This window comes from Eretmochelys imbricata, chromosome 9 (assembly GCF_965152235.1).
Source record: "Eretmochelys imbricata isolate rEreImb1 chromosome 9, rEreImb1.hap1, whole genome shotgun sequence".
Classification (NCBI taxonomy): Eukaryota; Metazoa; Chordata; order Testudines; family Cheloniidae; genus Eretmochelys; species Eretmochelys imbricata.
In genome coordinates this window covers 15,986,583-16,011,597 of record NC_135580.1, presented here as the reverse complement: position 1 = coordinate 16,011,597, position 25,015 = coordinate 15,986,583, and the positions used below count along the sequence as shown (strand labels likewise).

The following is a 25,015-nucleotide window of genomic DNA, read 5'->3' as shown; positions in this document are numbered from 1 at the left end:
AACAAAGGGAAATAAAGCTTAGAAATACTGTTAAAAAATTAAAACAATCCGATGAAAATATAAAGGTCTTGATTCACCATTTTGTTACCCCAATTTTATGCCAGAGTAACTTCAGTGAAGTCAATGGAATTACACTGGTGTAAAACTGGAGACACAGAGCGGCGAATCTGGTTGCAAAACTCTATTACTTACTGTAGTTCTTGTAATGCTGAATTGCCTCTAATATATTTTCTCAAAACTTGACCTTGAGCTCATTGAAGTCAATTACAAAATTCCCATTGACTTCTATGGTGCCAGATGAGGCATTTATTTCTTATGCACAGAGACACATGCCATCAATTTTACAGCTGAAGTGCCTACTGAAATCAGTGAGTTTTGCCCAAAAACTGATGGTGCATTATAATAAACAGGCCAATGGCACCAAATTTTAAACAGGAATGGCAGTCTCTGCCCTAAACAAGTACGGTCATTTACATTTTTATGAAAAATTCTTCCAAAACTGGTCAAATTTGTCAGATTTGTGATTTTTTTATTTTAATTTGCAGTAGGTCAAACTCACAAGAAAATTTTTTCTGACTGTCAATCAGAACAGGCATTTCTGAAGTAACAGGCGTTTCAAGATTCTCCGAGTATATTATTACATCCCCAATGTAGCACAAAAGCTTTTGTCAAAAGGCTACCAAACTAATGTGGGAAATACCCTTTGCTCACATTCTCTCCCATGTTTAATTTTGTCCTTTGCTGAAACTCTGGTCTGTGCTCTCTCATAGTTTCCTGCCTCTGTTACTATAAACTCCTACTCACTGTCCTTTCCCCAATCTCATCTCTCTCTAGTTCAGTGTGTGCAAACTCCCACTGCCTAGATAGCCTTCCCTACCTTCTGCTCTGACCACGCCTCTCTCTTTTTGAGATCTCTCCAGTAGATTTCTCTTCTTCACCCATTTCTCTTCACCCTGGGCTCCACCCAAGCTCTTTCCTCACCATTTCATTCCTCTCCTTCATGCACACCACACCTATGCCTGGAGGAACCCTTCAGTCAACATGATGGCCACTATCTTGGCTAACACTGGGGACTGAACCAGGGACCTGCAGAGCTAAATGCACAAGTATCTACAGCTTGAGCTAAAGGGGCAGGTCCTGAGCTAAATTATCATAGCACAACAAGCTTCAATGGAGCAATGACAATTTACACCAGCTAAGGATCTGGCCCCTAATCCCTATGGCTGAGATCTGTACCAGACTCGCACACTCTGTTAGGGAACACATCGCACACATTGATCGGTGGATTCCATATTTCCTCCAGATAGAAAAAGCTCATCCAAGTATCTGAGACTCACAGCAAAGTCAAATACTGGATAAATCCCCACTTCTGTGACAGCTGTCATGTTGGCCAACAGCAGGGATTAAACTGGGGACCTCCTGAGCTGAAAGCATAAATTACTGCAGCTTGAGCTGAACAGCCAGCTTCTGTAGCCAGAGGCTGTAACAAACTCGCATCCTTTATGGATTGGGCGCAGACGGTCACATTACCCACACTGACCAGTGGGTTACATCAACATGTGTTAAGTGACTTTCATGGTATGCTTAAACTCTTTGCATGAAGCCCACCTCCTTCTTCAAGGTCTGTGCCTGGCTCACATCCACATGTGACTCCATGAGCATCTACATTTGAGTACAAAACTACTACTTAGCATTCATATGGTGCAAATGTGCTGGGCAAACTAATTCCTGAACATCCCTTGCAAGAAGCTGAGCATCCTGGTCTCCTACTGAAGTCAGCTGTATTAAGGTTGCTGAGCACCTCACCGATAGCACTCAGCAGCACCATGCTCCCAAACAGCTCTGAGCTCCCAAACAAACCCAAAGAACCACCTGGGGGAAGGTATTATCATCCCCACTGCATTAGTCAAGACATCAAGTCAGCTGTTCTAGATAGAAAGCTAGCTGATTTTTTACTACCCACAGCCCAGTCTACATGCTGTCTTGTGAAACTCCCTTTTCCTGTTGCTGGTTGGTTTCTGTGTGCTCTCCAGTGCAGAGTTCTCTTCTGCAGGCTTCAGCACTGAAGGAACCAGCCATGATTCCTTACAGAGAGCCACTGGCAGCTGCAGGAGCCAAATGCTAAGTCTAGGAAACAGTTTTGCAGCAGAGAATTCTTGCTTTTTGGTATCTGGCCCCCTCACAGTCTGTCTCTGGCCAGTGGGCCAGCATTGCCTGCAAACAGTTGTGTGATGTGGTAGGTGTGAAACTGCACATTCACCTAAGATAGGATCAGTTTGTTGGGGGTGTAGTTTGCCAAGTTGGTCGCATCTTATTCTACGATTTATCTCCCATTCTAGTCATGGGCTATATTTTCTGATATGTAAATAACAACGTACAAATCAACCACAGATGTGTTTAAGATGCGTTTAATGAAACAAGAATGTCCCTTCCATGTTCTAATACGTTTTAATAAATATCTAGATTTTCTTGGAATTTACGAATAGGAATACGTGGGCAGCATGTTAGCCTGCAAAATACACTTTTTAAACTGGCATGACTAATATAGATATATTTCTAGCACACACTAACCCAGACAGTGTGACAGCCAAGGAAACCTCTGACCAAGTGAAAGTTCAGGCAATGGCTTAGCATACCACGTGAATCCAAATGGGATCGCTTGGATATCACCTACTTAACTTCCTTTTAAATGTCTGATTCATAAAACCCTTATCGGTCAAATAGAAAAAATAATACCCAAGGATGAAGAATTATCCAGATGACAAGGACTCTCGAGAACCAGGTCTGTAGTAGGTCTAAATGGGCTTAGCTCCATGGAAGTCAATGGAGATATGGTGATTTACACCAGGTAAGTATCTGGCCCTGATTATTTTATATTTAAGTGAATGGTGTTACTTTGGATTTGGAGTGCTGCAAACAAGACAGCTTTCAAATACATTAGGAAAAGGAGTTTAAAGAGACATTCAGACCTACCATAGACAGTGTGATTCATTGATCAAAAATATAATTGTTAAGGAACTCGGTAGTCCTGTGTCACTCTATCTATACAGGGGATTGAAGGCAAATGTCACAAGAGAGGAAAGAAATTTCAGAAGGAAATCTGGATTATGCCAAACCAAGTGAACAGAAAGTAAATCTGATGAGTGAAAAAACCTCCAGAGCAGAATGGGATCCATCCCAGAATTTTAAGGAAAGTGTGAAAGAACTTGGCAAACTTTTAGCGGATGTATTTAATAATAACTCATTGGATATGCATAGTTCTATTTCTATCCATAGTATTCTTACTCTGGAAAAGGACATTATTCAAAAAGACAGCAACCATCACAATATGGGACTTGAAGAGCTTTGATATTTAAGCAACAACTAGAGAAACTGTGGCTGACTTTTTTGTTTTCTTTTGTTTATTAAAGAGTTTCTCTGAAAAACAAAAAGGAGAATTGAAGAGAGCATCTCATTGAATTACACTTTGTCCCAAAGGACTGTGAACTAATAAGACAGGACACTGCAATGATATTCTACTAGTAGAACTGAGGGAAGGAATCTTAAAGGAAATTAGTCTGCTTACCTATGATGAATAGTGGGCATATAAAGAATAACATAGCCAGGGTAGCAACAAGAATAACTCATTTTAAAAAGATGACACTATTAAATTATACTTCCACCCATTTTAATGCCCCTTTACACTACCAGAGGTCCTCTTGTACTGGAGGATCAGGCCCTTATGTTTTAGAGCAAACTTACACAGCCTAGTTTCTTGGGAGTATCTGATGATGTCTGGGCAAGGAGGGAGCAACCACCTCCTGCTGCTGCTCGAAATGATCTTTCTGTGAGTATGGGGGAAAATGCTGGCTGCCCAGATGGCTTCTGCTGCTGTGCCAATGCTCCAGATGATGAGCTCCCAATGAGCATCAATGTTCTCTACTCTTCTCTGTTCTCTCGTGCTGGTCACACACTCCTGGGCCTCAACCTCCATGCCCTGCAGCAGTGAAACTCAGAGCTCAGCTGCCTATCCTGGGTTTGCTGGTGTAGTTGGCTGCAAGCAGCTGAGCTGCAGCTCCTCCACTAGGCTTCCTTACCCTTCCGTTGCGAAGGTGCAGTGGCACAGTGCATGCAGCCCACTGGCCAGAAGCTACCGATGCAATCTGCAGCAATTAGCAGCAGGGAGCACATGGCAGTGGGCTTCATGGGTGCCAAACGCCAGCCCTGCATGAAGAATTCGATCAAAAATTAAACTCTTTTATGAAAACCTTTGTAAAATATTCAGAGTAGCAGCTGTGTTAGTCTGTATTCGCAAAAAGAAAAGGAGGACTTGTGGCACCTTCAAGACCAACCAATTTATTTGAGCATAAGCTTTCGTGAGCTACAGCTCACTTCATCGGATGTGAATCCACTGAATGCATCCGATGAAGTGAGCTGTAGCTCACGAAAGCTTATGCTCAAATAAATTGGTCGGTCTCTAAGGTGCCACAAGTACTCCTTTTCTTTTTGTAAAATGTATAACTCTCCTCTACCAGTGCTTTCAGAGCACCTGAGCCACCAATATTTAAAGGATGCTTTAGAATAGATGGCCAACTTTCCCAGTGTCCCCAACAGAGTCATTTTTGCTTTCCAAATAAGTTGTTCAGTGCTGGTACCGGGTATGCAATGATTTCAACAGCTCAAAAAGCCCTCCATTAGCAGCAATAGTTGCTGTTCTGCTGGAGACAAGGAATAAATCAATGTGGGGTTTTTTTTTTTCATTTTATACTTGATGTCATAAGCCTCTCTCGATTTGAAAAATGCTTTTACCGCTCAGAGACAAACTAATGGTAGGCTAGAAAAACCATTCAACAAGAGAACCTCCAGATCAGAAAGAGATTGATCACTTTCAATCCCACAGCTTCACAACTAGCCAGTCCAGACGCCCCCTCTCCTTTTAAATTCTCTTTTATCCCCTCACCAAATCATCACACCAGCTTGACAGGTCACACCATTGTTGCTCCAAACTCTAAAGGAATTCCTTCTCTGCCATTCCTCCCTGTAGCAAAGTCCTTCAGTTAAAGATAGAAATTATTAACTAAAGCAAATTTGAGGGTTCCGCTTCTCACTAAAATCAATCAACACGAGTCCAGCAGGGTCACATAACACACTGATAACAGTTTTTAAAAAGATACATTTCAGGGTAGACACACATCCAGCCATCTATCTATGGTACATTTATGGCCTCCATTACCATAGTAGCTGAGCTCCTCACTATCTTTAATGTATTTATCCTCACAACACCCCTGTGAAGTAGGGAATTACTTTTATTCCCATTTTGCAGATGAGGGACTGAGGCACAGAGAGGCTTAGGGCCAGAGTTTCAAATGTGCCTGAATACCTTTAAAAATATGGCCCTAAGTGACTCACTGAACATCACACAGGAAGTTTACGGATGACCAAGGGCTTGAATCCAAGTCTCCCAAATCCTAGGCTACTGCCCTCACCACTGGAACATCCTCTCTCTTGTATGCATCATCATCTTGGTAATTTTTGTATATTGTAATGAACTGGCTTGTGTCTGCATGCGAACATGTGTACTACCACCCTCTACTGGATGGAACCAGAACTGCTCAACTCTGTATCATGGGAACTATACTGTTAATAGTAAAATGTGATTCTCCTTTAGCAGGTGTCTGTGCCTTTGAAACAGGAAGATTTCAGTTGCAACCCCATTTATTTCATAAAGGTCTGAGTGGTCACTGTATGCACGAGGGTAATAACTGAAGTTTAGGTTGCCACAGATTAATTATGATATGTACGTGCTCTGAACTTTCTTTTAAATTAATATTTACTTATTACTAATGTGTAATCTACCACTCTTGTCAAATTGTCCTCTCCTTTCAATGCTTTCAAAATTAATAAACTGAAATGCAAAATCCTTTAGTTTCAGAAAAAGGGTCTGCATACTACTTAGTCATATTAAACAGAAACAAGCACAGGTGTTCTCTTCTCTCCGTCCCCTAAGCTCTGCAGCCTCCCATCACTCATGCAATTTTTATGCAGGTGCTGTCATCCCTTTAACCTCTTTAATCCAAGCAACACCACCACCACCACCAGTATTTGCTGGGAGTTATTCCATAACTGCAAACAATACGTACTGTGGAGCAAATTTCTAAGAACTAATACCTTGGGCCACTCAGGGTGCATGATGGTTCATTGTGTCTTACAGTATGAACAGGGTGTGATGTTGTCTCACCATGTCATAGACTTACTGTGTCTTGCTTGGATAATAACTGGAAATTACAGTTGGAAAAACTGAGAGTGATTTTAGTTTGATGACTCCCTGTCAAACAAGTTTAGCTCATGCAAAAATCAAAGATGCTATGATAATCAAACCCCAAACTTTGAGAGAGGATGTTTGACTCAACCCACAAGCTGTCTAACTCCCTCCTTCCTTTCTAACTCCTGTCTTCACATCTTCTCCCATGAGTTCCCTCAGGACTGACTCAACTACCCCATGATGCAACTCAAACCCCACCCAGACCTGTTCTGTCATGCTTTCACCCTGTCTTCCTGCCAACAGCTCCTTACAACACACTTCTTCCAGAAAGCCTATGAACCCCAGTCCTCCCCTCAAAGTAGTGACAACAAAAGAGAGGGAGAGAGCAGACCAAAACCTGTGAAACTAACAATTAGGGGCGGCTATGATAATACAAATAAAGCATCATGGCTCAGTCAGTAGGCTTTCTGTGTCCATGTCTCACCCCCCACTCATCCTTCATCTAATCAAGACCAGAATTTCAAAAGGGCTCAGTCAATACTCACAACTGGAGTCAGATTTTCAAACAGAGAGTTCAGCTCCCATTCACGCAGATGAAAGAAGTGGCCAGATTTTCAACAGTGCCCAGCACTCAGCAGCTCCCACTAAATCTGTCCATTAGATTTTACTCTTCTTGGAGCAGGGGAATTTGTCTCCCATTTGCCTGTAAAAGGACTCTACCCTACCGCTGGTGCTATATAAACAATGATAATAAATGTTTCTGGGTTTGACCCATCTCTACTAGTGGAAGGATTTACATAAAAACATATCCTTTGCCCTTCTGGGTAAGACTATAGGTACGCTGTTCATGTCTCGAACCATCACTGCAGTCAAACTGAAAGGTAAATGAGACGCCTGCATCCTGCCCACAGTTACACTGTTTAGACAGGCAAAGATCAGCTTTTACATCATTGGAGTGTCTTGTGGTGGGGAGCTGATAAGAAAGAGAAAGGCAGGCTCCATGATGGACTCAGCTGCCTCACTACCATAGTTGGAAATACCAGAGGTGATGCACTGGGTATTTACACAAGGAAGCTAAGTAACCGAGCTGAGACCCTGGGTGTGTGCATGTATGGGGCGGGGAGTGAGGGGGCAATTAAAGGCCAGATTCTGACACTCCTACTCAAAGGGGGCTTATGTGACTGCGATGCGGCGCTCATTACCTGCAGCCCTCTCCGTCCGATCTCTGCCTGCAAAAGCCAGAATCTCCACCATCATCAGTAATAGATGTCGAGCCAGTCATTAACCTTCAGCTATAACTTCAACACACATAACTTCTTTTATAACACTGCTTAGTAAACTGCATTTCCACTACCAGCCAGAGCTCCCTGCACTTGAGGTTCCTTGTATGGTATCCTAGTAACCCAGCTTCCTATTGTGTGCGTTTCCACTTCGACAAACAAATCAAAATCAGGAAAACAAGCACATTACAGAAGAAGAAGCTGCCAGAATTACAGTATGTGCACGCACAAACATGCTTCAGAGCTGGAGTGGGTCATCTTGCAAATACTGACTAAGAGGCTCTCCAGCCCCATGCCTGTTTCTACCACACAGCAATATAAATACTACTTGCTATGTGCAGGTACATTAGAAGGGATATTGCACTTCAGGAAGATTCAAGGGAGAAACCACGTTTGCAGCAAAATATGTTTTTACATGTATACAGCTTTATGCAGCTCACGGATGAGCCATGCTAACAGCTCTCAAAAGGCTGCAGTCTGCCATTAGAGATGAGCTTATGCGTAATTTGCAATGAATAATTTACAAAATGTCTATAAGCAGATCAAAATTTTCTGGAAATTTATTCATTACTGGCATTTCTCAACCAATTTCTTTTTTTTTTGCTTAGTGTTTTTTCTGTTGATTGATGGTTAATGGTTCACTGGGTTCGATACTTAACATTCTCTTATTCAAGCTCTGCTGGTGAGTTGTGACTGGTCACATAAGTCACCTGAGTATTCATTATGTTTTCTGATTGGATCAGCATAACTCAACATCAGGAGGCAGGGTCGAGAAACACACTAGAGATTCTCAGGATGGGTCTAGGCTAGAAAATTGCACTGGTGTGACTGACATGGTGCAAGCTGTAACAGTGCAGACCATCTTCACTGGGCATCCTAGTTCTGGGGCATACAGAGCACCATATCCATGCATGCGTGCACCACCACCATCACCCCCCCACACACACACACACAGAGCGTCACACAGCATTTGCTACAAGTGCTGCAGGGTCTCTCAACACTTGCATCTACCCCACAACTCTCCATGTAGCTCCCTGCAGCAGGTACCTAATGTCAACAGAACACTTGCACCAGTTCACAACGGGTCTGTCCATCATGAGGAGCAGCATACTTGCAGGTGGCGGGGCAGAGAGTTGCCAACCTTTTCTCAAGCTGCTGCCAGGTGGAGTCTGGACTGAAGAACTTATTTCGTGCACCCTAGACACTTTTTTCCTGCTCAGCTTTCACCCCCTGTATCTGTATCTCTCTCTCTCTCTCTCTCTCTGTCTCTCACACACACACACACACACTCCTGTCACTTCCTAGGCACAGTCATTTCCACCCTACATTCCTAACATGTCTAGTTCTGCTGTTTAATAATCACATTTAACATATGCATTCTGCACAACTCATGGAGTTTAAAATGTCATTTGTATAATTCATCTTACATACACTGAACCCGAACCTCCACTGCTGTCAATCAGTCTCTCTCTGCTGAAATCAATGAAGCTACACTGATTTATACCAGCTGAGTATCTGGCCTGCTAAGTTGCATTTTAAAATAAAAAGTAGTTTAAACTTTAAATCCTTTAAAATCTTGTATGTTTCAGCTGGAAGACTACCAAGGCCTCCTATTACAAAGAGCTAAAAATGAGCCCAAGTGCCAGGAGGTTCTTCATTTTAGGATTCCGTGAAATGCCATTTACACCCACCTGTACATTGGCACATACAGACTCGGGCACTTGATACTTCATCTCACTGGCGGTTCGCTGAGATTTTGGCAACAGGAATGGGTAGGACAGGGATCTGTATTTGGGCTTCATGATCTTCAAAAGAAAAAAATGGAGGACACTGTATTTTAAAACACTTTTTTTCAGATTTTTATGTTGAAGACTATTACTGGTTTTTATGCTCCTCTCTTAATACAGAAAATTGGGGAGGAGAATGTAAAGTTTTTCATATTCATAAACTCAATTCCTGTTCTGAATAGTTCTGAAAATATTCATGAATTCTGTACTCTTCTGTGAAATGTGCTCTCAGTATCTTGAAATGTAACACTCATACCAAAAAGTCTGTGCAGATGTCAGGCTAACAGTATGTTATGTCTATTCTTTGCCATGCATTTGCAGTTTGAATGCACATTTGAATATCACTCAGGTTTTGGTCAGGGGAATATAACCATACAACCATCCTTGTTCTAAAGCCCCACCATAACTGGAAAGGACACTTTCTGTCTGAAAAAGTCATACTGATCGTTGTTCAAAGTAGGACCTAAGATCAGGGCTTAAAAAAGCATAGTGGATATCTAGTTGCCTAAGCAGGCCTGCTCCAGAATGAACCCTGCCACTTCCCAAGCCAAACCACCTCCCTTCAATTGAAAGCATTAAAGCAGTCTCTAATCTTTAGGCAGTGATGAACTTCCACACAAGTATCAAAAAGCTTCTTCTCGGGGTGGGGAACAAACATCAAAAACAGAGGGGAGAGAGAGAAGGAAGAGGGAGAGCAAATGAGGAAGAACAGAGGGGACTCTGTTGCTCCATTAGTCACCATCTGCCTTGGCAATAGGGCCTACTGGCCTGGTCCCCAATGTGGGTTGCCTTCCAGCCTGCCCAAGGCTCCCTCATCATCACGGAGGGTCCTTAGCTGATGGGATCCTAGCCAGTCCTCTCCAGTGGTGAGGACCCTATGTGCTTGCTAGTTGAATCCTAGTGACTGGATTCCCAGTAGGCTAGAGCTCCTCTGGTGATTGGATCCTTGTTGCTCCAGGTTCAGGTTGGTCCAGAACACTGGCAGATTCCCCTGGTTTCTTGGCCCTGAAAATCCTGGTTATTGCTAGTTTGCCCAGGTGGCTGGATCACCCGGCTGTGGCTTTGGTCTGACGGCCCTGGTCTTCTTTGCTCCCTTTGGCTGTAGGATCACCAACTGAACTGCTCCGTGTGCCTGTCTGCTGCTTCACAAGAGGGCACGTTATTGGCTCTTGTGCAGGACAATCTCCCTCCCAACCAGCCAGAAGGAACTGCGAGAATAGCAGCACAATGGCACTCGCCCCTTGGCTAACAACATCCCAGACCTTATTCTCCTGTCACACCATTTTCCACCTACTAAATTCAAATTATACCTTATTTACACTGGCGTAATAGGAGAATGAGAGCACCTATCTTCATTACTTGCCGTCAGAGTCAAAGTTTTTCAGTGTTGCTGGGACATTAGGGCAAGCGAATATGTACTTTACTGGCCCAATCTGGCAAATCTTGACTACCTGGCATAGCATTTATTCCTGCATATAGCCCTACGTGAGGCATCTGCGAAGCGTTCAGATTTGAGGGCTTGCAGGACCTATCTCATTGCACACCTACCTTTGTGAAGTTCCAGCGCTGAATAAAGTGTCGAGCAACATCCCGTGCAGCTTTGCCATGCACAACAGATGAAATATCATGCCATGGCATTCTGGGTGTGGTGTATCTGTCAATGAAATCTATATGGACAGGGAAAAATTGCTATAGTTCATCTCAGATCAGTATCAGACATTAGTTAAGAATATCACAGCATCTCTTCCTACAAACGGAACCTTTCCAGAAATAAAAACTAGCAAATAAGGAGTTAAAATTGGGGAAGATCAGCTTGTGGGGGCTGGTGGGCCACAAGCTCACTTATCCATTATTGTCATAGATATCTGTTTTTATTACCTTACTTTGGGATTCTGCTGCCTCTTCCCTGGAGCCAGACCAGGTGGGTCTCGTTAGCTCCAATTCAGGAGGGTAAAAAGGCAGAGAAGCCTTCTAAGGCAGTAGAGGCGCTAGGGAATGAGACAAAGTGTCTTGCAGGGAAAAAAGTTGGTTCCAGATTGCAATGGCACTTACCAGCAAAGGGTTTGTCGAGTTGAACCCAGTCTTTAAAGACGAAATTGCAATAGTCCTTTCCATGCCAGAACCTGGTCTCCCCAAGAAGTTCTCCAACACCTGTCTTCAAGCTGCGGATTGATCCTTTATCTGTCACAGGTTTATAAAGTGACAAAAACATATGCTCTAAGGTTGTTTTTAAGACTGCTCTCAACACAGCACAGATGAGAATCACACTTGAATAGGAAACTATTGGCGTAACTTGCCAGTCTTAATAAGCTAAAATAATTTTCCAGTTAAGTCTCTGTTTCCCTTTTACAGTATAACACATCTGGTACACAATCAAGGGGGATTATATAGACATGTTTTGTTACTGGTAATGGAAGCTAGATCTGAATCCTTTCTGCACTGGATTGAAAATTTACCCTTCAGCTATTTGTCATCCCACAATAACCTGCAAGGAAGGATACCTACATTGAAAGCATTAACAAGTGTAATTCTGCTCTCATATACCACTGACTTCAGTGGGAGGTGGGACTTTATATCTGTATGCAGAAGAGAGTACTACTCCTGTATATTTAGTTTGTACTAAAGTATAAATTAACTCTAACTGCAACTTACATTTTATAGGATTCATGATTTTGACTCCACAAAAGGGTCTCTCCACTGCAATTTTAGCTAGCACAAAGATGGGTCTCTTCCCTTTTTCCAGTGCCTCTTTAAATAACAACTTCAGCTTCTGAGACTGTGTTACATGTTCAGCATGTGGATGCAGAATTTCAGTTTCATGGTGAAAACTAGGGCCTATCATCCTTGCAATGACTTACATGCAAAAATTACTCCCGTTCCCCCAACTCCTTTCTTGGGATGTACACCTCTTTTTGTGAATGCCATGAGCATATAAATGAGGAGTAGTGTGATCCCTTCCACCTCCCTTCTAAGAAAACAGGAAAGAACACAATGGATCAGATCTATGTTCTAACTAGTCCATATCCTGTCTCCGACAGTGGCCTCTATCAGATAGCTCAGAGAATAGTGTAACAACCCTGACTGGACAATTATGCCATAACATATCTACAAGGAAAGTAGAGGCTTGAGGCAAGAGGCTTGATGTCCCCTACACATTTTTATCCTATATATTTTATTTTTATACGATCTGGCCAAGGTTTACACTATGGGGATACTCAGCTCTCAGACAGTAACTAAGTATTTGGGATCAGTCACATTCACAGCCAAGATGGAGTGAAAAACCCTACCGTTATCTAGTTTCCCCTGCATTCTCCCATGACATGTATTCTCTCATGACAACTGACCTGTTCTGCACTGCCCCAGAGAAAGCACAATCTTCAGCAGCACAATCTATTGTCATTCCATGGATCAAAATACAGGTGATGCTGATATACTGATGATGTGCACTCTACTACCTGTCTCACCCATCCACAGAAAACTCTGACTTGGAGAACGACAGTGGCCAAATCTTCATCTAAATGTAGGTCTGGCAGCGTATACACTGTCATATTCATGAACTTTTCAAGGCTGTCTTCATGCACTGGGCTGACTTTAAAAACAAAAATCCATTCTGGATTTAAAGGTGTTACTAATTTCAGTGATATTCCCATTACTTTGCATGAGGAATACAGCTGGAATGGGTGGAGCTGTAGAACCAGAGTGAAATTCCCAAGTCCACCTGCTGTAGTTGTTACATATTTATCTTCTCACTTATGCAGCTTCCTAGAGTCTTTTCAGAATCAGCCTGTGAAGAAAGTGATTCTGCGAGGGCCTCTTTAGAGGGGAATATGACAGAGCTTGAAGGTAATACATATACCAAACGTGTAGAATGTCAATCCATAAGCCCCACCTAACTCTCACCATGACTGGACAGCAAACAGACCAACAGTAAAGCCTGCAGGTAACTCCACCTACGTGGCCCTTCACTTACCGTCCTCACACTCAGTGAGCCCTTGTTTGGACTCAGTGGGATGATGAAACATTTTCAGGTGGGGTTTTAAACTCTGGATTAGATTCTGCTGACTTCTACTAGGATTACAATAACCTGCAGAGAGTCAAGATGCTCCATTTACAGGGAAAGCGCATTAGAGATTTTACCATATGAGTTACGCAATAGTGTTTAAAATAACTTGCAGGACTTCAGTCTAATCAACTGTAGAGAGTCTGAATAGAACATTAATAATGGTACAATGACCATGGGCCAAATACAAGACCTATTAGATTTTTGAGCACAGATCGGCAAATATTCATGTTGCAAAACCACCACTAATGTATCCTCATATTCTGAACTGGCTCTGACCATAGGCAAAGCATTCTCCTGCATATCATTCCTACCAGAGACATGAGTAATCTTTGTAAAGTCTGAAATGCCCCCTAGCACAAGACCCCACCCAAAAACAGCTCTTCCACTGCTTCAGGCTGGAAGGCTTGCTAGTATGAATTCTGGCTTTTGAGTGCGCCTATAGTGGCATCCTGTAACTTCAATCATGCATAGAAGTAAATGTTGTGTTCACATATTCAAATTTTGACCTGATTGTCCTCTCTCTAGCACCAGTGTAAATCAGGAATAACTCCACTGAGTTAAATGAGTTAAAACTTAGTAAAACCAGTGCAAGTGAGAGCATAATCAGGACCATAGTATCTTCAGAAATCCTGCTTCATTGGCTATAATGAATACGATGGAAAAATGCCAGTATCTCTGCTACAAATGTAAAACGTTCCTAGCACAAAATCCACGTACCTATCTATACATACATTACAGCACATAACACACCACATACACGACACCATATTATAGCATGGTTTCCTCATTTGTGGTCTGGGGCTGTCCCCTAACCAAACTGAATGCCATGCTTGTTTTGTGCCAGCTGTTTGTTAACTAAACACAGACACATTTAAAGGCAAACTCAAGGCTTCACTAAACAAAGTACCCTTCTAGCAGTTTAGGAAACCATTAACTCTCCTCCCTAATTATACGCTCTGTAGGTAAGGTGGAAAAGTATTACTTACCTGACTCACTGTCTATACTGCTCACACTATCAGCATGGTGTAGGCCGTGCTTCTGGAGATGCTTATAAATGCTGAACCTGGAAAATTTTTTGGGTTTTCCTATTCCTTTCATTCGTGAAGAATCGAGTATGTCATCGCTATTTCTGTGCTGTAGCAGGTTCCCCAGGGGCTGAGTTTTCAGGGCTAAAGTTTCAGTGGACTCAGCTGTAGGCTTAAGACACAAAGGATACTGCTGAGGGTGATGAATGGAAGATTATCCATTTAAATTACAGGAGATCATTCATATCACAGGTATTGAAACATTCACAGGGCCAAGTTCTGCCCTACGACATGCAGACACAGCTCCCATCAATTTCAGTGGGAACTGAAAATGTGTCTCACAGAGATGAACTTGATGTAGTGACTATTGAGGCTTTGCTTAGCAGAAAACAAGTGAATAAAAACAGTGCATTCTGCCATACACTGCCTGTAAAACTATTCTGGCTTATTGCATATTTTCCAGAGGTCTTTATACACACAGGCTCCTTTTCATAAAAAAATAAATAAAAATTCTCTGTTTAATTCAGTCACACAGGGCCAGGTTTTCAAAAGAGCTCAGTTCTGTCTAGTCTACACAAGCTCAGTTCTTGTCTACACCACGCAGCTTTTAGCGACAAGGCTATGTCGACACAGCCTTGTTGCTAAAAGTCAGCGTGTGTAAACGCTCTTTTTCGGTACTTTGTCGGCACTTTTGCCAACAAAATACTTCCAGTGGCGTTAGCTTTCTCGGCAGGAGAGTGCTCCTGCTGACAAAGCCACATTCACACTGCCACTTGCTTCGGCAAAACTTTTGTCTTTCGCGTGGGGGGGGGGGGGTTAAGTACCTGTGAAAGACAAAAGCTTTGTTGACAACTTCGCAGTGTAGACAAGCCCTTAGGTACCTAAATAAGGGCCAGATAGCCAGAGGTATTCAGCACTCAGTTGTTCCCACTGTGACAAGTATGACTAGATTTTCCAAAGAGCTTAGCACCCAAGATGAGCTCCTGTGAAAACCTGGCTATTTAGTTTGGTGCCTAAATTGGAGCTGAATTGTTCTGAAAATCCCCGAAGGATCATTCAATGCTCAGCTACTGCACTCACTACACCTACAGCTATTCCTCTCCATTCCTGCCCTGGCCCTGAGGCTGAGCCACACAGGTCTTAACTGGCATGGCCTTTCTGGCAGCTGAAGGATTTGGTCCTAATAAGGGACCCATTTTGTAAGCCACATTGAAGTCCACAGGAATCCTGCACATGCAAAGGCTACAGACTCATGCCCTAAAAATGCAGAGAGAAAGACTTGCTTATTTCCATTTTGCATGACAATTGCCTAGTGTACACAGCATTAAATGTTAACAGCCACATGTACAGAATTCACTCTTACTATGAGATTCACTGTCGATGTGGACTTTGTTCCTGCAATTCGTTTCACACTGCCAACGTCGGTCAGCCTGTGTTCATCATCATCCCACCTCCCATAGGCCAAGTCGATACCACCAACAAATGCTACAGACTGGTCAATGACAATGAGCTTCTCATGATGGGCCCAAAGGTACACTGAGGATGACACGTGATCTGGATGCCTCATCACCTAAATAAAGAAAAATCACTGAACTCAGCTCTTATGTAGAAGATCAGAAACAATTCTAACCAAGATATTATTTAATATCTTTGCCCAGAAGGCCATGGGGCTTTAATTTGACCCATAATACATACCAATGTCCAAAGTGCTTTTTTTTTTTTAGGTCTTTATCTACATTAGACAGTTGTACCGTTTTAACTACACTGGTATAGCTAAAGTGGTACAAATCGCCTAGTGTGGACACATTTACAATGGTATAAAGGTGCTTTCTATTGGTACAGCTATTCCCTTTTAGGAAGGGGCATAACTATACTAGAATGAGTCACCTTTATGCCAATATGGCTGTGTCCACAGTAGGGCTTTTGCTGCTCTAAGTATTTCAGTAAAAAAGCTGGCCATTTCATTTGATAGTTAGTTTGTTGATGGCTATTTCAAACCAGAGTAAATGAGAGGAGAACCAGGCTCATTTTCTTTATTTCTGAAAATGAAAGAGTGTGATAGATAATTTCAACATTTATTTATTTCAAAGCATAACTGCAAACATTGACTTGAGTGGAGTCACGCCTGGTTTTAAAACAACGGGCGATCAGAACCAGGCCCAATATATTTTGGCATAAAGGGATGCTGAGGAATGTGGATATAAGTGCACATATTTTGGTAATTTTTTTAAGGCCAGACACTTAGCTAGCTCAGTCTGTGTGTGAGCAGAAAGGATGTTTCCTCAGACCCACATCCAAGTGTAACTTTCCACTTGCTCTAACTTCATTAACTTGCCATATAAAACAAAATTATTTTGAACTAGGTGAATGTTTTGTGGATTAATGGAACCTTGTCAAGGCTAATCTAAATATATTTATATATAATTATAACTTAGAGGTACCTGAGCTGCCACAATCAAATACAGTGCCCATTTTAGAGTAGAACCAGATGTGGATCTGTCTTCAAAAAATATTCTCCCTTGTAATGGTGATTGCAAACTGCATTTCCCATTCATTGTCATGAGTTTCCTCATCTCTCCCCCAAATTTGGAAAGCTGGTGTTAGACACACAGGGCAATGAACATGCATGTATTTCATAAAGGTTACATGGTATATGAATACCTTGATGTTCGGATGTAGGCGCATTAGGGTCCGCTTGCTGTATTCACTGTTGATTCCTAGAGCAAGCTCCACCTCTTTGTAGAGCATTACAAAAATTCTCACTCCTTGTTGCTATTAGAAAAGAGAGTAAATGCATGGCAAGCACATACTGAAATGGATATAACAACAACAAAAGCAAGAAAACCCCAGACTTCTGGATTCAGTGGGATGGTAAGCTAAGGGGAGTGCACATGTTGTTGTTGTGGGAAAAGCTCAGGTTGAGATCATACATCCAACAGGTCAGTTCCCGGTCGGAGGCGCCGAGATTGATCCTGAAATGTGCTGAGCAATCTTTTTTTTCTGGCACAGGCTGATCTCACCTATGCCTAACTCAGACCTCTGAACTACAATGCCAAGAAAGCCAGCTCGCCCTGCCTGAATCTGTAAGATCAAGTGAGTGAAAACATTTTAGGTTTTTTTAGGATATTTTATTTGCAGGAATTGTTTGAGTGAAAATATCAAGACAGAACCCTCAGCTTGTTCATTCCTAATACAGTGGAAGACTTCAGCTTCCCTTTTCTCTCTGCACTGCACTTCAGTGCTTCCCTGAAGAGTTAGCTGTTCAATCTGGACTTCACCGTGTGAAGCAGCAGTAGGCCTGGAGGTGCCATTATTCAAACAGATATGAATACAGTCCCTGCCCTGAAGAGAATACAACACAAGAAATAGCACCATGAGATTGTAAGACCACAGACATTGACTTTTAATGCATTTCCGAGAGACTGGACTTCAGGTTGCCAGTGTCCTTCAAATTGTGTAGGACTCCTCAAAGCCTTCAGAAGGGCATTATTGTGCAGATGTGTTTCAGAACATGTGCTACATGAAAAATATTTCATTTTGAGTCAGCACCAATCTTACAACAGGTTCCTTTACTTTACACACTTCTAATGTGCCTTTTGGAGGCTCAGTTTTGCCACCCTGACACATACTGAATACTATCTTCCTCTACATCTATCTTCCATTGGCTTGCATATTTCTCTTAGCACAGTTTGTCCACACATATGGGGCCAGATCCTGAGCTACTGCAAAGCAGTGTAGCTCCATTTACTTCAGTGGAGCTATGCCAATTTACACAAACTAAGGATCTTTCACACTGACTTAAAAAGCCACTAACCTGCACTTCTCTAAAGCTTCTATTAACAGTTTAGACCCTCTCCATGTTATGGGCCATATTCTACCCATCAAGTCAATGGCCAATGAAGTCCAGTGAAGTGCTTTGTGGACATCAGAGTATAGCTTTGCTCCTACACAGTTACCAGCCACTTATGGGCCCATGTGTGTCAATTATTTCTTCTACACACTACGCAAATACTTTCATGCTATTTATAGCAACAGGACACCTAGGTTGATACGGAAAATAAAGCTAGATTCTTTCAGTGGGCATGACCTGTAGATATGCTCCAACTGCCATAAAACAAGAACATGGACCCTTGGGCAGACGAATGGTCCATCTATCCCAGTATCCTGTCTTCCAACAGTGGCCAGCGTCAGATGCTTCAAAGGGAATGAACAGAACAGGGCAATCATCCAGTGATCCATCTCCTGTTATCCAGACCCAGGATCTGACAGTCAGAGGCTTAGTGACACCCACGGCATGGGAATGCGTCCCTTACAATCTTGGCTAATAGCCACTGATGAACTGATCCTCCATGAACTTATCTAATTCTTTTTTGAATCCAGTTATAGTCCTGGCCTTCACAACATCCCCTGGCAACGAGTTCCACAGATTGACTGTGCGTTGTGTGAAGAAGTACTTCCTTTTGTTTCTTTTAAACCTGCTGTTAATTTCACTGGTGATCCCTTGTTCTTGTGTTATGTGAAGGGGGTAAATAACACTTCCTTATTCATTTTCTCCACTCCATTCATAATTTGATAGACCCCTACCATTACCCCCCTCAGTCATCTCATTTCCAAGCTGACTCATCCCAGTCTTTCTAATCTCTCCTTATATGGAAGCTGTTCCATACCCTTAATCATTTTTGCTGCCCTTCTCTGTACCTTTTCTATTTATAATATATCCTTTTTGAGATGGGGCAACCAGAACTGCACACAGTATTCAAGGTGTGGATTTATATGGTGGCATTATGATGTTTTCTGTCTTATTATCTATCCCTTTCCTAATGGTTCCTAACATTGTTGGCTTTTTTGACTGCTGCTGAACACTGACCAGATGTTTTCAGAGAACAATCCACAATGATGCCAAGATCTCTTTGTTGAGTGGTAATAGCTGATTTAGACCCCATTATTTTGTATGTATAGTTGAGATTATGTTTTCCGATGTGTATTACTTTGCATTTAATGAACACTGAATTTCATCAGCTGTTTTGTTGCCCAGTCATCCAGTTTTGTGAGATCCCTTTGTAACTCTTCGCAGTCAACTTTGGACTTAACTATATTGGGTAATTTTGTATCATCTGCAAACTTTGCCTCCTCACTGTTTATCCTGTTTTCCAGATCATTTATGAATATTTTGAACAGCGCTGGTCCCAGCATAGATCCCTGGGGGACACCACTATTTACCTCTCTCCATTCTGAAAACTGACCATTTATTCCTACCGTTTGTTTCCTGTCTTTATAACCAGTTATTGATCCGAGAGGACCTTTCCTCTTATCCCATGACTCCTTATTTTGCTTACGAGCCTTCTGTGAGGGATCTTCTCAAAGGCTTTCTGAAAGTCCAAGTACACTATATCCATTGGATTGCCCTTGTCCACATGTTTGTTGACCTCCTCAAAGAATTCTAATAGGTTGGTGAGGCATGACTTCCCTTTACAAAACCCGTGCTGCTCTTCCCCAACAAATGTTCATCTATGTATCTAATAATTCTGTTCTTTAGAATCATAGGACTGGAAGGGACCTTGAGAGGTCATTTAGTCCAGTCCCCTGCACTCATGGCAGGGCTAAGTATTATCTAGACCAATGTTCTCCAGCCTTTTTACGCACAAGATCACTTTTTGAATTTAAGATGAACCCAGGCTCTACCCTTCGCCTTTCCCAAGGTCCTGCCCCTTCCCTGAGGCCCCGCCCACTCACTCCATTCTCCCTTCCCTCCGTCGCTCGCTCTCCCCTACCCTTACTCACTTTCACCAGGCTGGGGCAGTGGGTTGGGATGTGGGAGGGGGTGCAGGCTCTGGGCTGGGGCTGAGGGATTCTAAGTGTAGGAGGGGGCTCCAGGCTGAGCCTGGGGCAGCGGGCTGGGCTGCAGAAGTGAAGGGTGCAAGCTCTGGGAGGGAGTTGGGGTGCATGCGTCATATGGTCACACTGTACACAATCTCATAGAATCCACTGGACATTTCATGAGTTTTACTTTTTATTAGTGTCATTTGTGGTTTATAGATCCAAAATCCTTCAGGGATTGTCACAAATCAGTGTAACATTCTCAACTATGGGGTGTGCATTGGCTGATCTGGGGCAGGGGGTTGGGATGCAGGAGTGAGGGGTATAAGCTCTGGGAGGGAGTTTGGGTGCAGAAGGGAGCTCCAGGCTGGGGCAGAGGGTTGGGGTGCAGGAGAGGGTGAAGGGTGAAGGCTCTGGGAGGGAGTTTGGTGCGGGGGGGGGCTCAGGGCTGGGGCAGAGGGTTGGGGTGCAGGAGGGGGTGAGAGGTGTGGGTTCTGGGAGGGAGTTTGGTTGCAGGAGGGGTTCTGGGCTGGGGAAAGGGGTTGGGGTGCAGGAGGGTGTGTGAGGTGCGGGTTCTGGGAGGGAGTTTGGTTGCAGGAGGGGTTCTGGGCTGGGGAAAGGGGTTGGGGTGCAGGAGGGTGTGTGAGGTGCAAGCTCCGGCCAGGAGGCGCTTACTAAAGGCGGCTCCCGGTCAGCAGTGCAGCGGGGCTCTGGCAGGCTGCCAGCCTGCCCTGGCCCCATGCTGCTCCCACGTCTCTGTGGCCCCTGCAGGGAAAAGGGGACAGTGGGTCTCCGTGTGTTGCCTGCGCCTGCAAGCGCCACCCCCGCAGCTCCCATTGGTCAGTTCCACAGAGATGTGCCAGCAGACAGCCACTTCCGGGAGCAGCGTGGGGCCAGGGCACGCAGGCAGCCTGCCGGAGCCCCACTGCGCCGCCAGACTTTTAGCAGCCCAAAGATTGGAATCGGCTGGCAGAGGCTCCAGGATCGACCAGTCGATCGCGATCAACGGGTTGGTGACCACTGATCTATACCATTCCCGGCAGGTGTTTGTCTAACCTGCACTTAAAAATCTCCAATGATGGAGATTCCACAACCTCCCCTAGGTAATTTATTCCAGTGCTTAACCACCCTGACAGGAAGTTTTTTCTAATGTCCAACCTAAACCTCACTTGCTACAATTTCGGCCCATTGCTTCTTTTCCTATCCTCAGAGGTTAAGAACAACGATTTTTCTCCCTCCTCTTTGTAACAACCTTTTACGTACTTGAAAACTGTTATGTCCCCTCTCATTCGTCTTTTTTCCAGACTAAACAAACACAATTTTTTCAATATTTGCTCAAAGGTCATGTTTTCTAGACCTTTAATCATTTTTGTTGCTCCTCTCTGGACTTTCTCAATTTGTCCACATCTTTCCTGAAATGTGGCACCCAGAACTGGACACAGTACTCTCTTTGAGGCCTAATCAGCGCAGAGTAGAGCAGAAGAATTACTTCTCGTGTCTTGCTTACAACACTACTGCTAATACATCCCAGAATGATGTTTGCTTTTTTTGCAACAGCGTTACACTGTTGACTCATATTTAGCTTATGGTCCACTATGACCCCCCAGATACCTTTCCGTAGTATTCCTTTCTAGGCAGTCATTTCCCATTTTGTATGTGTGCAAATGATTGTTCCTTCCTAAGTGGAATGCTTTGCATTTGTCCTTATTGAATTTCATCCTATTTACTTCAAACCATTTCTCCAGTTTGTTCAGATCATTTTGAATTTTAATCCAAACCTCCAGAGCACTTGCAACCCCTCCCAGCTTGGTATCGCCGCAAACTCTAGGAGTGTACTCTCTATACCATTATCTACTTTACCGTAGTTATCCATTGACTATAGTTTCAACCAATTTGCCTGGTACTGATGTTTAGCTTACCAGCTTGTAATTGCCAGGCTCGCCCCTGGAGCCTTTTTAAAAAATTGGCATCAGATTAGCTATCCTCCAGTAGTCTGGTACAGAAGCTGATTTAAGTGATAAGAAAATCATTTTAAATTAATAAAGTTCTTTAGAGAAAATTAAAGAAGCAAAATGTTTGTCTTTTTTCTTTTGGCTACTAAAAAGACTATTGTGGAATGGGGGTATCAAAGATTATTTTAAGGCTTCTGCCCCTTTCACAGATGACTGTATGGTCTTCAGTTGGCCATGCCTTCCTACTGAGTCACTGGTAATGTCTTCCAAAGCAGAACTCAAGTATTTTCGTTAGTTGGACCAGGGCAAACCTGCTGAAAATGCAGTCCAGCATTATAGAAAATCACGCTTGGCACCTCTTCTCTGTGGCTCCATTGCTCATCCAGAGACATGAAAAAAGAAATCTTCAGGCTGAATACACAGACCTGTTATTGCAGGAGAAACATTCTGGAACTGACAACAAATGCATCACTCTATTTTCCAATCTCAATAGCCAATGAGATTTCTGAGATACTGGAGAAATTAAAACTAACAAGTTCAATAAGTCTGGTGGTGCTGTTCCTTGTCCCTAAGTGCTAACACACGTTTGGAAGCACATCCTTTCAGCATCTCAAAGCATCAGTTGTACAAAAATACTACACTGGACACAAGGAAGGGCATCAAGTCATCAGCAGTTTGAAATGCTTCAAACAAGGACAGGGAGAGAGAGAGAGAAAGAGATTACAGTAGAAGGACAAGTCTTAAATATAACAGAGCTATCCGTGCATAGAGGCCTGCTATGCACCCATTTGCTTATTCTGCCTCCACTGAAATGTGAATCAGAGTTCAGGACTCTGAGTCATCTTTATGACTATATTGTCTGCAAGTTCCACATCACATCCAATTCAAAGGAACCTGACCTGATTGTACATGTTCATATCTTACATCATTTATACTTTTAAAACCCCCTCAATTCCCTCTAATGACACTATGTACTTGGGTGTAACATCCTACCACTCCCCTGCCCCTCTCGGCTTATCGGCAATGGGAAGACCATGGGGCTCCTGCTCCCCTGCTTACAGCTAGAGTCACAATCTGAGCAGGGCTAAGCAGGAGAGTAAGGGCTGGCCTGACACAACTGGCCTTACTCCCCTTTTTGACCAGGCAAAGGACGTGGTAATCTAGCCCATGATAACGTAGGGATGGGGGGAAAGGAATGATTAGCAGGATAGGGATAGAAAATGAGGGTGAACTACCAAAAAAGAAGTTCCCAGTGTTTCTCCAGTCACATTAACACAAGTCACATTTAGAGGGAGAAAGTTTATCACCTTCCTGCCTTTTTTTGGCTGGGGCCTTGTCTACACAAGTCTTCACTTCACTAGAATTCCTCCCGGTTGCTCTCATTGGTGCAGTCAAACCAGCAGTAGCAACAGCGAGCGTGCTGGTGTATCCACGGCTTCAGACAGCCCCAGGCAATTTAACAACTCTCACTAAACCTGCTCTGAGCAGGGCCTGGGTGGAGCTGCACTGGTGCTAACAGGGTTGGGAAATGCTAAGAGCAAGTCTATTGCAGATAGGCGTTTCCTTACTAAAATAAGAAATATCCTAGCCTGCACGCAGTAGCTCACTGTTGTAGTGCGTGACTTTCAGTCATTAAACTGCTTCAGCTAAGACCTCTAGATGTACACAGAATGGACCCATTCAGCATAATTCATCATTACAAATTAATAAGCTGATGATAAGCCCCCTCTAGTTTAGATATAAGTTATACCACCACTGCATGACTCTCTAAGGAGATCTTTATCTCCTTGGAAGGTGGGTGGCACCATCAACAATTTAATAAGAGCCAGTTTTGGAAGCAGATGCATATCTCACCATCGATGGAAATAACATGAATGAAGGGCACTGCCTCTGCATCGCCAGCCCCGGCAGACTGGTCACCGCCATGGGCCAAGTGTAGCCCTGGTGTGACTCCAGTAACTGCAGTGAGAAGCCTAGCCCAATGTCTCTTAATTACCTACACCGAAGAGGGAGAAGAGCTCGGGGGCAGAGCATGAGCAGCTGTATCAATGCCCCAGGAACCTGGAGCAGCCACTGGGGGAAGAAAGAAACAGCTCCTCCCCTACGGAAGAAAAGTTGTTGGGGGTATTTAGGAAGTCTCACTGGTGCTATGCCCTGGCATCCCCACAACTCTCCATCCGAAAGCTGAGCCAGCTGAAGAACGTAAGGAATGAAACACCTCCTCCCTCCAAAAACTGCAGCAGAGTGGGGTGCAGTGCTGAATGTTGCTCAGCTGGTTGGCTACCAGCCCTGGCCCTCAGCACTGAGCTTCCCATTCCCTCTTTCCCTTGCATCTTCGATCTGTTGCTCCTCTCGCTGGCCCTGTGCCCTTGCAATGACGCACGAGTCTACCTGGGTGGGGCTTCTAACTGCACACAGAAAGCAGGAAGGGCAGGTCACACAGAAAGTGGGAAGGGCAGGTCACAAAAAGGAGCAAAGCTGCACTTTGAGACCCCCAACCCTGCAAGGAGCTGCATGAAGCTGCCCCGCGCCTGCCTGGAGCCTCATCATGGGGTTCACAGCAATCAGGGCCTAAGCTAGCCCATAGGCACATCCCTCTTACCGCTTTCCTCTTTAGAATGCAGTCTAGTCTCCAGCGATTTCCTTCTACCACAGGTCGCTTCATAAAGATTTCTGGGCTCAGCCTAAAAAAAAAAAAAACAGATGACAAAAAGAAACATTCTGTGCTGTGAAAACTTTGTGTAAGGTCAACTAATCCAGGGGTTCTCAACCTTTTTCTTTCTGAGCCCCCCCCGACCTCTCCCAACATGTTATAAGAACTCCACGGCCCACCTGTGACACAACAACTGG

At 43.6% G+C, this 25,015-nt stretch overlaps 1 protein-coding gene across 1 annotated transcript in view; it reads right to left on the bottom strand.

Moving 5' to 3' along the window:
* PLD1 (phospholipase D1) overlaps positions 1-25,015 on the bottom strand; it is a 105,041-nt gene that overhangs the window by 23,058 nt on the left and 56,968 nt on the right. The window contains exons 12-19 of the mRNA XM_077826737.1: positions 24,768-24,849; positions 17,058-17,168; positions 15,760-15,966; positions 14,358-14,568; positions 13,279-13,392; positions 11,361-11,489; positions 10,857-10,975; positions 9,213-9,326 (exon numbers count right to left, since the gene is read on the bottom strand). Coding sequence (XP_077682863.1) covers positions 9,213-9,326; positions 10,857-10,975; positions 11,361-11,489; positions 13,279-13,392; positions 14,358-14,568; positions 15,760-15,966; positions 17,058-17,168; positions 24,768-24,849 — 1,087 coding nt within the window. The remainder of the gene's footprint in view (positions 1-9,212; positions 9,327-10,856; positions 10,976-11,360; positions 11,490-13,278; positions 13,393-14,357; positions 14,569-15,759; positions 15,967-17,057; positions 17,169-24,767; positions 24,850-25,015) is intronic.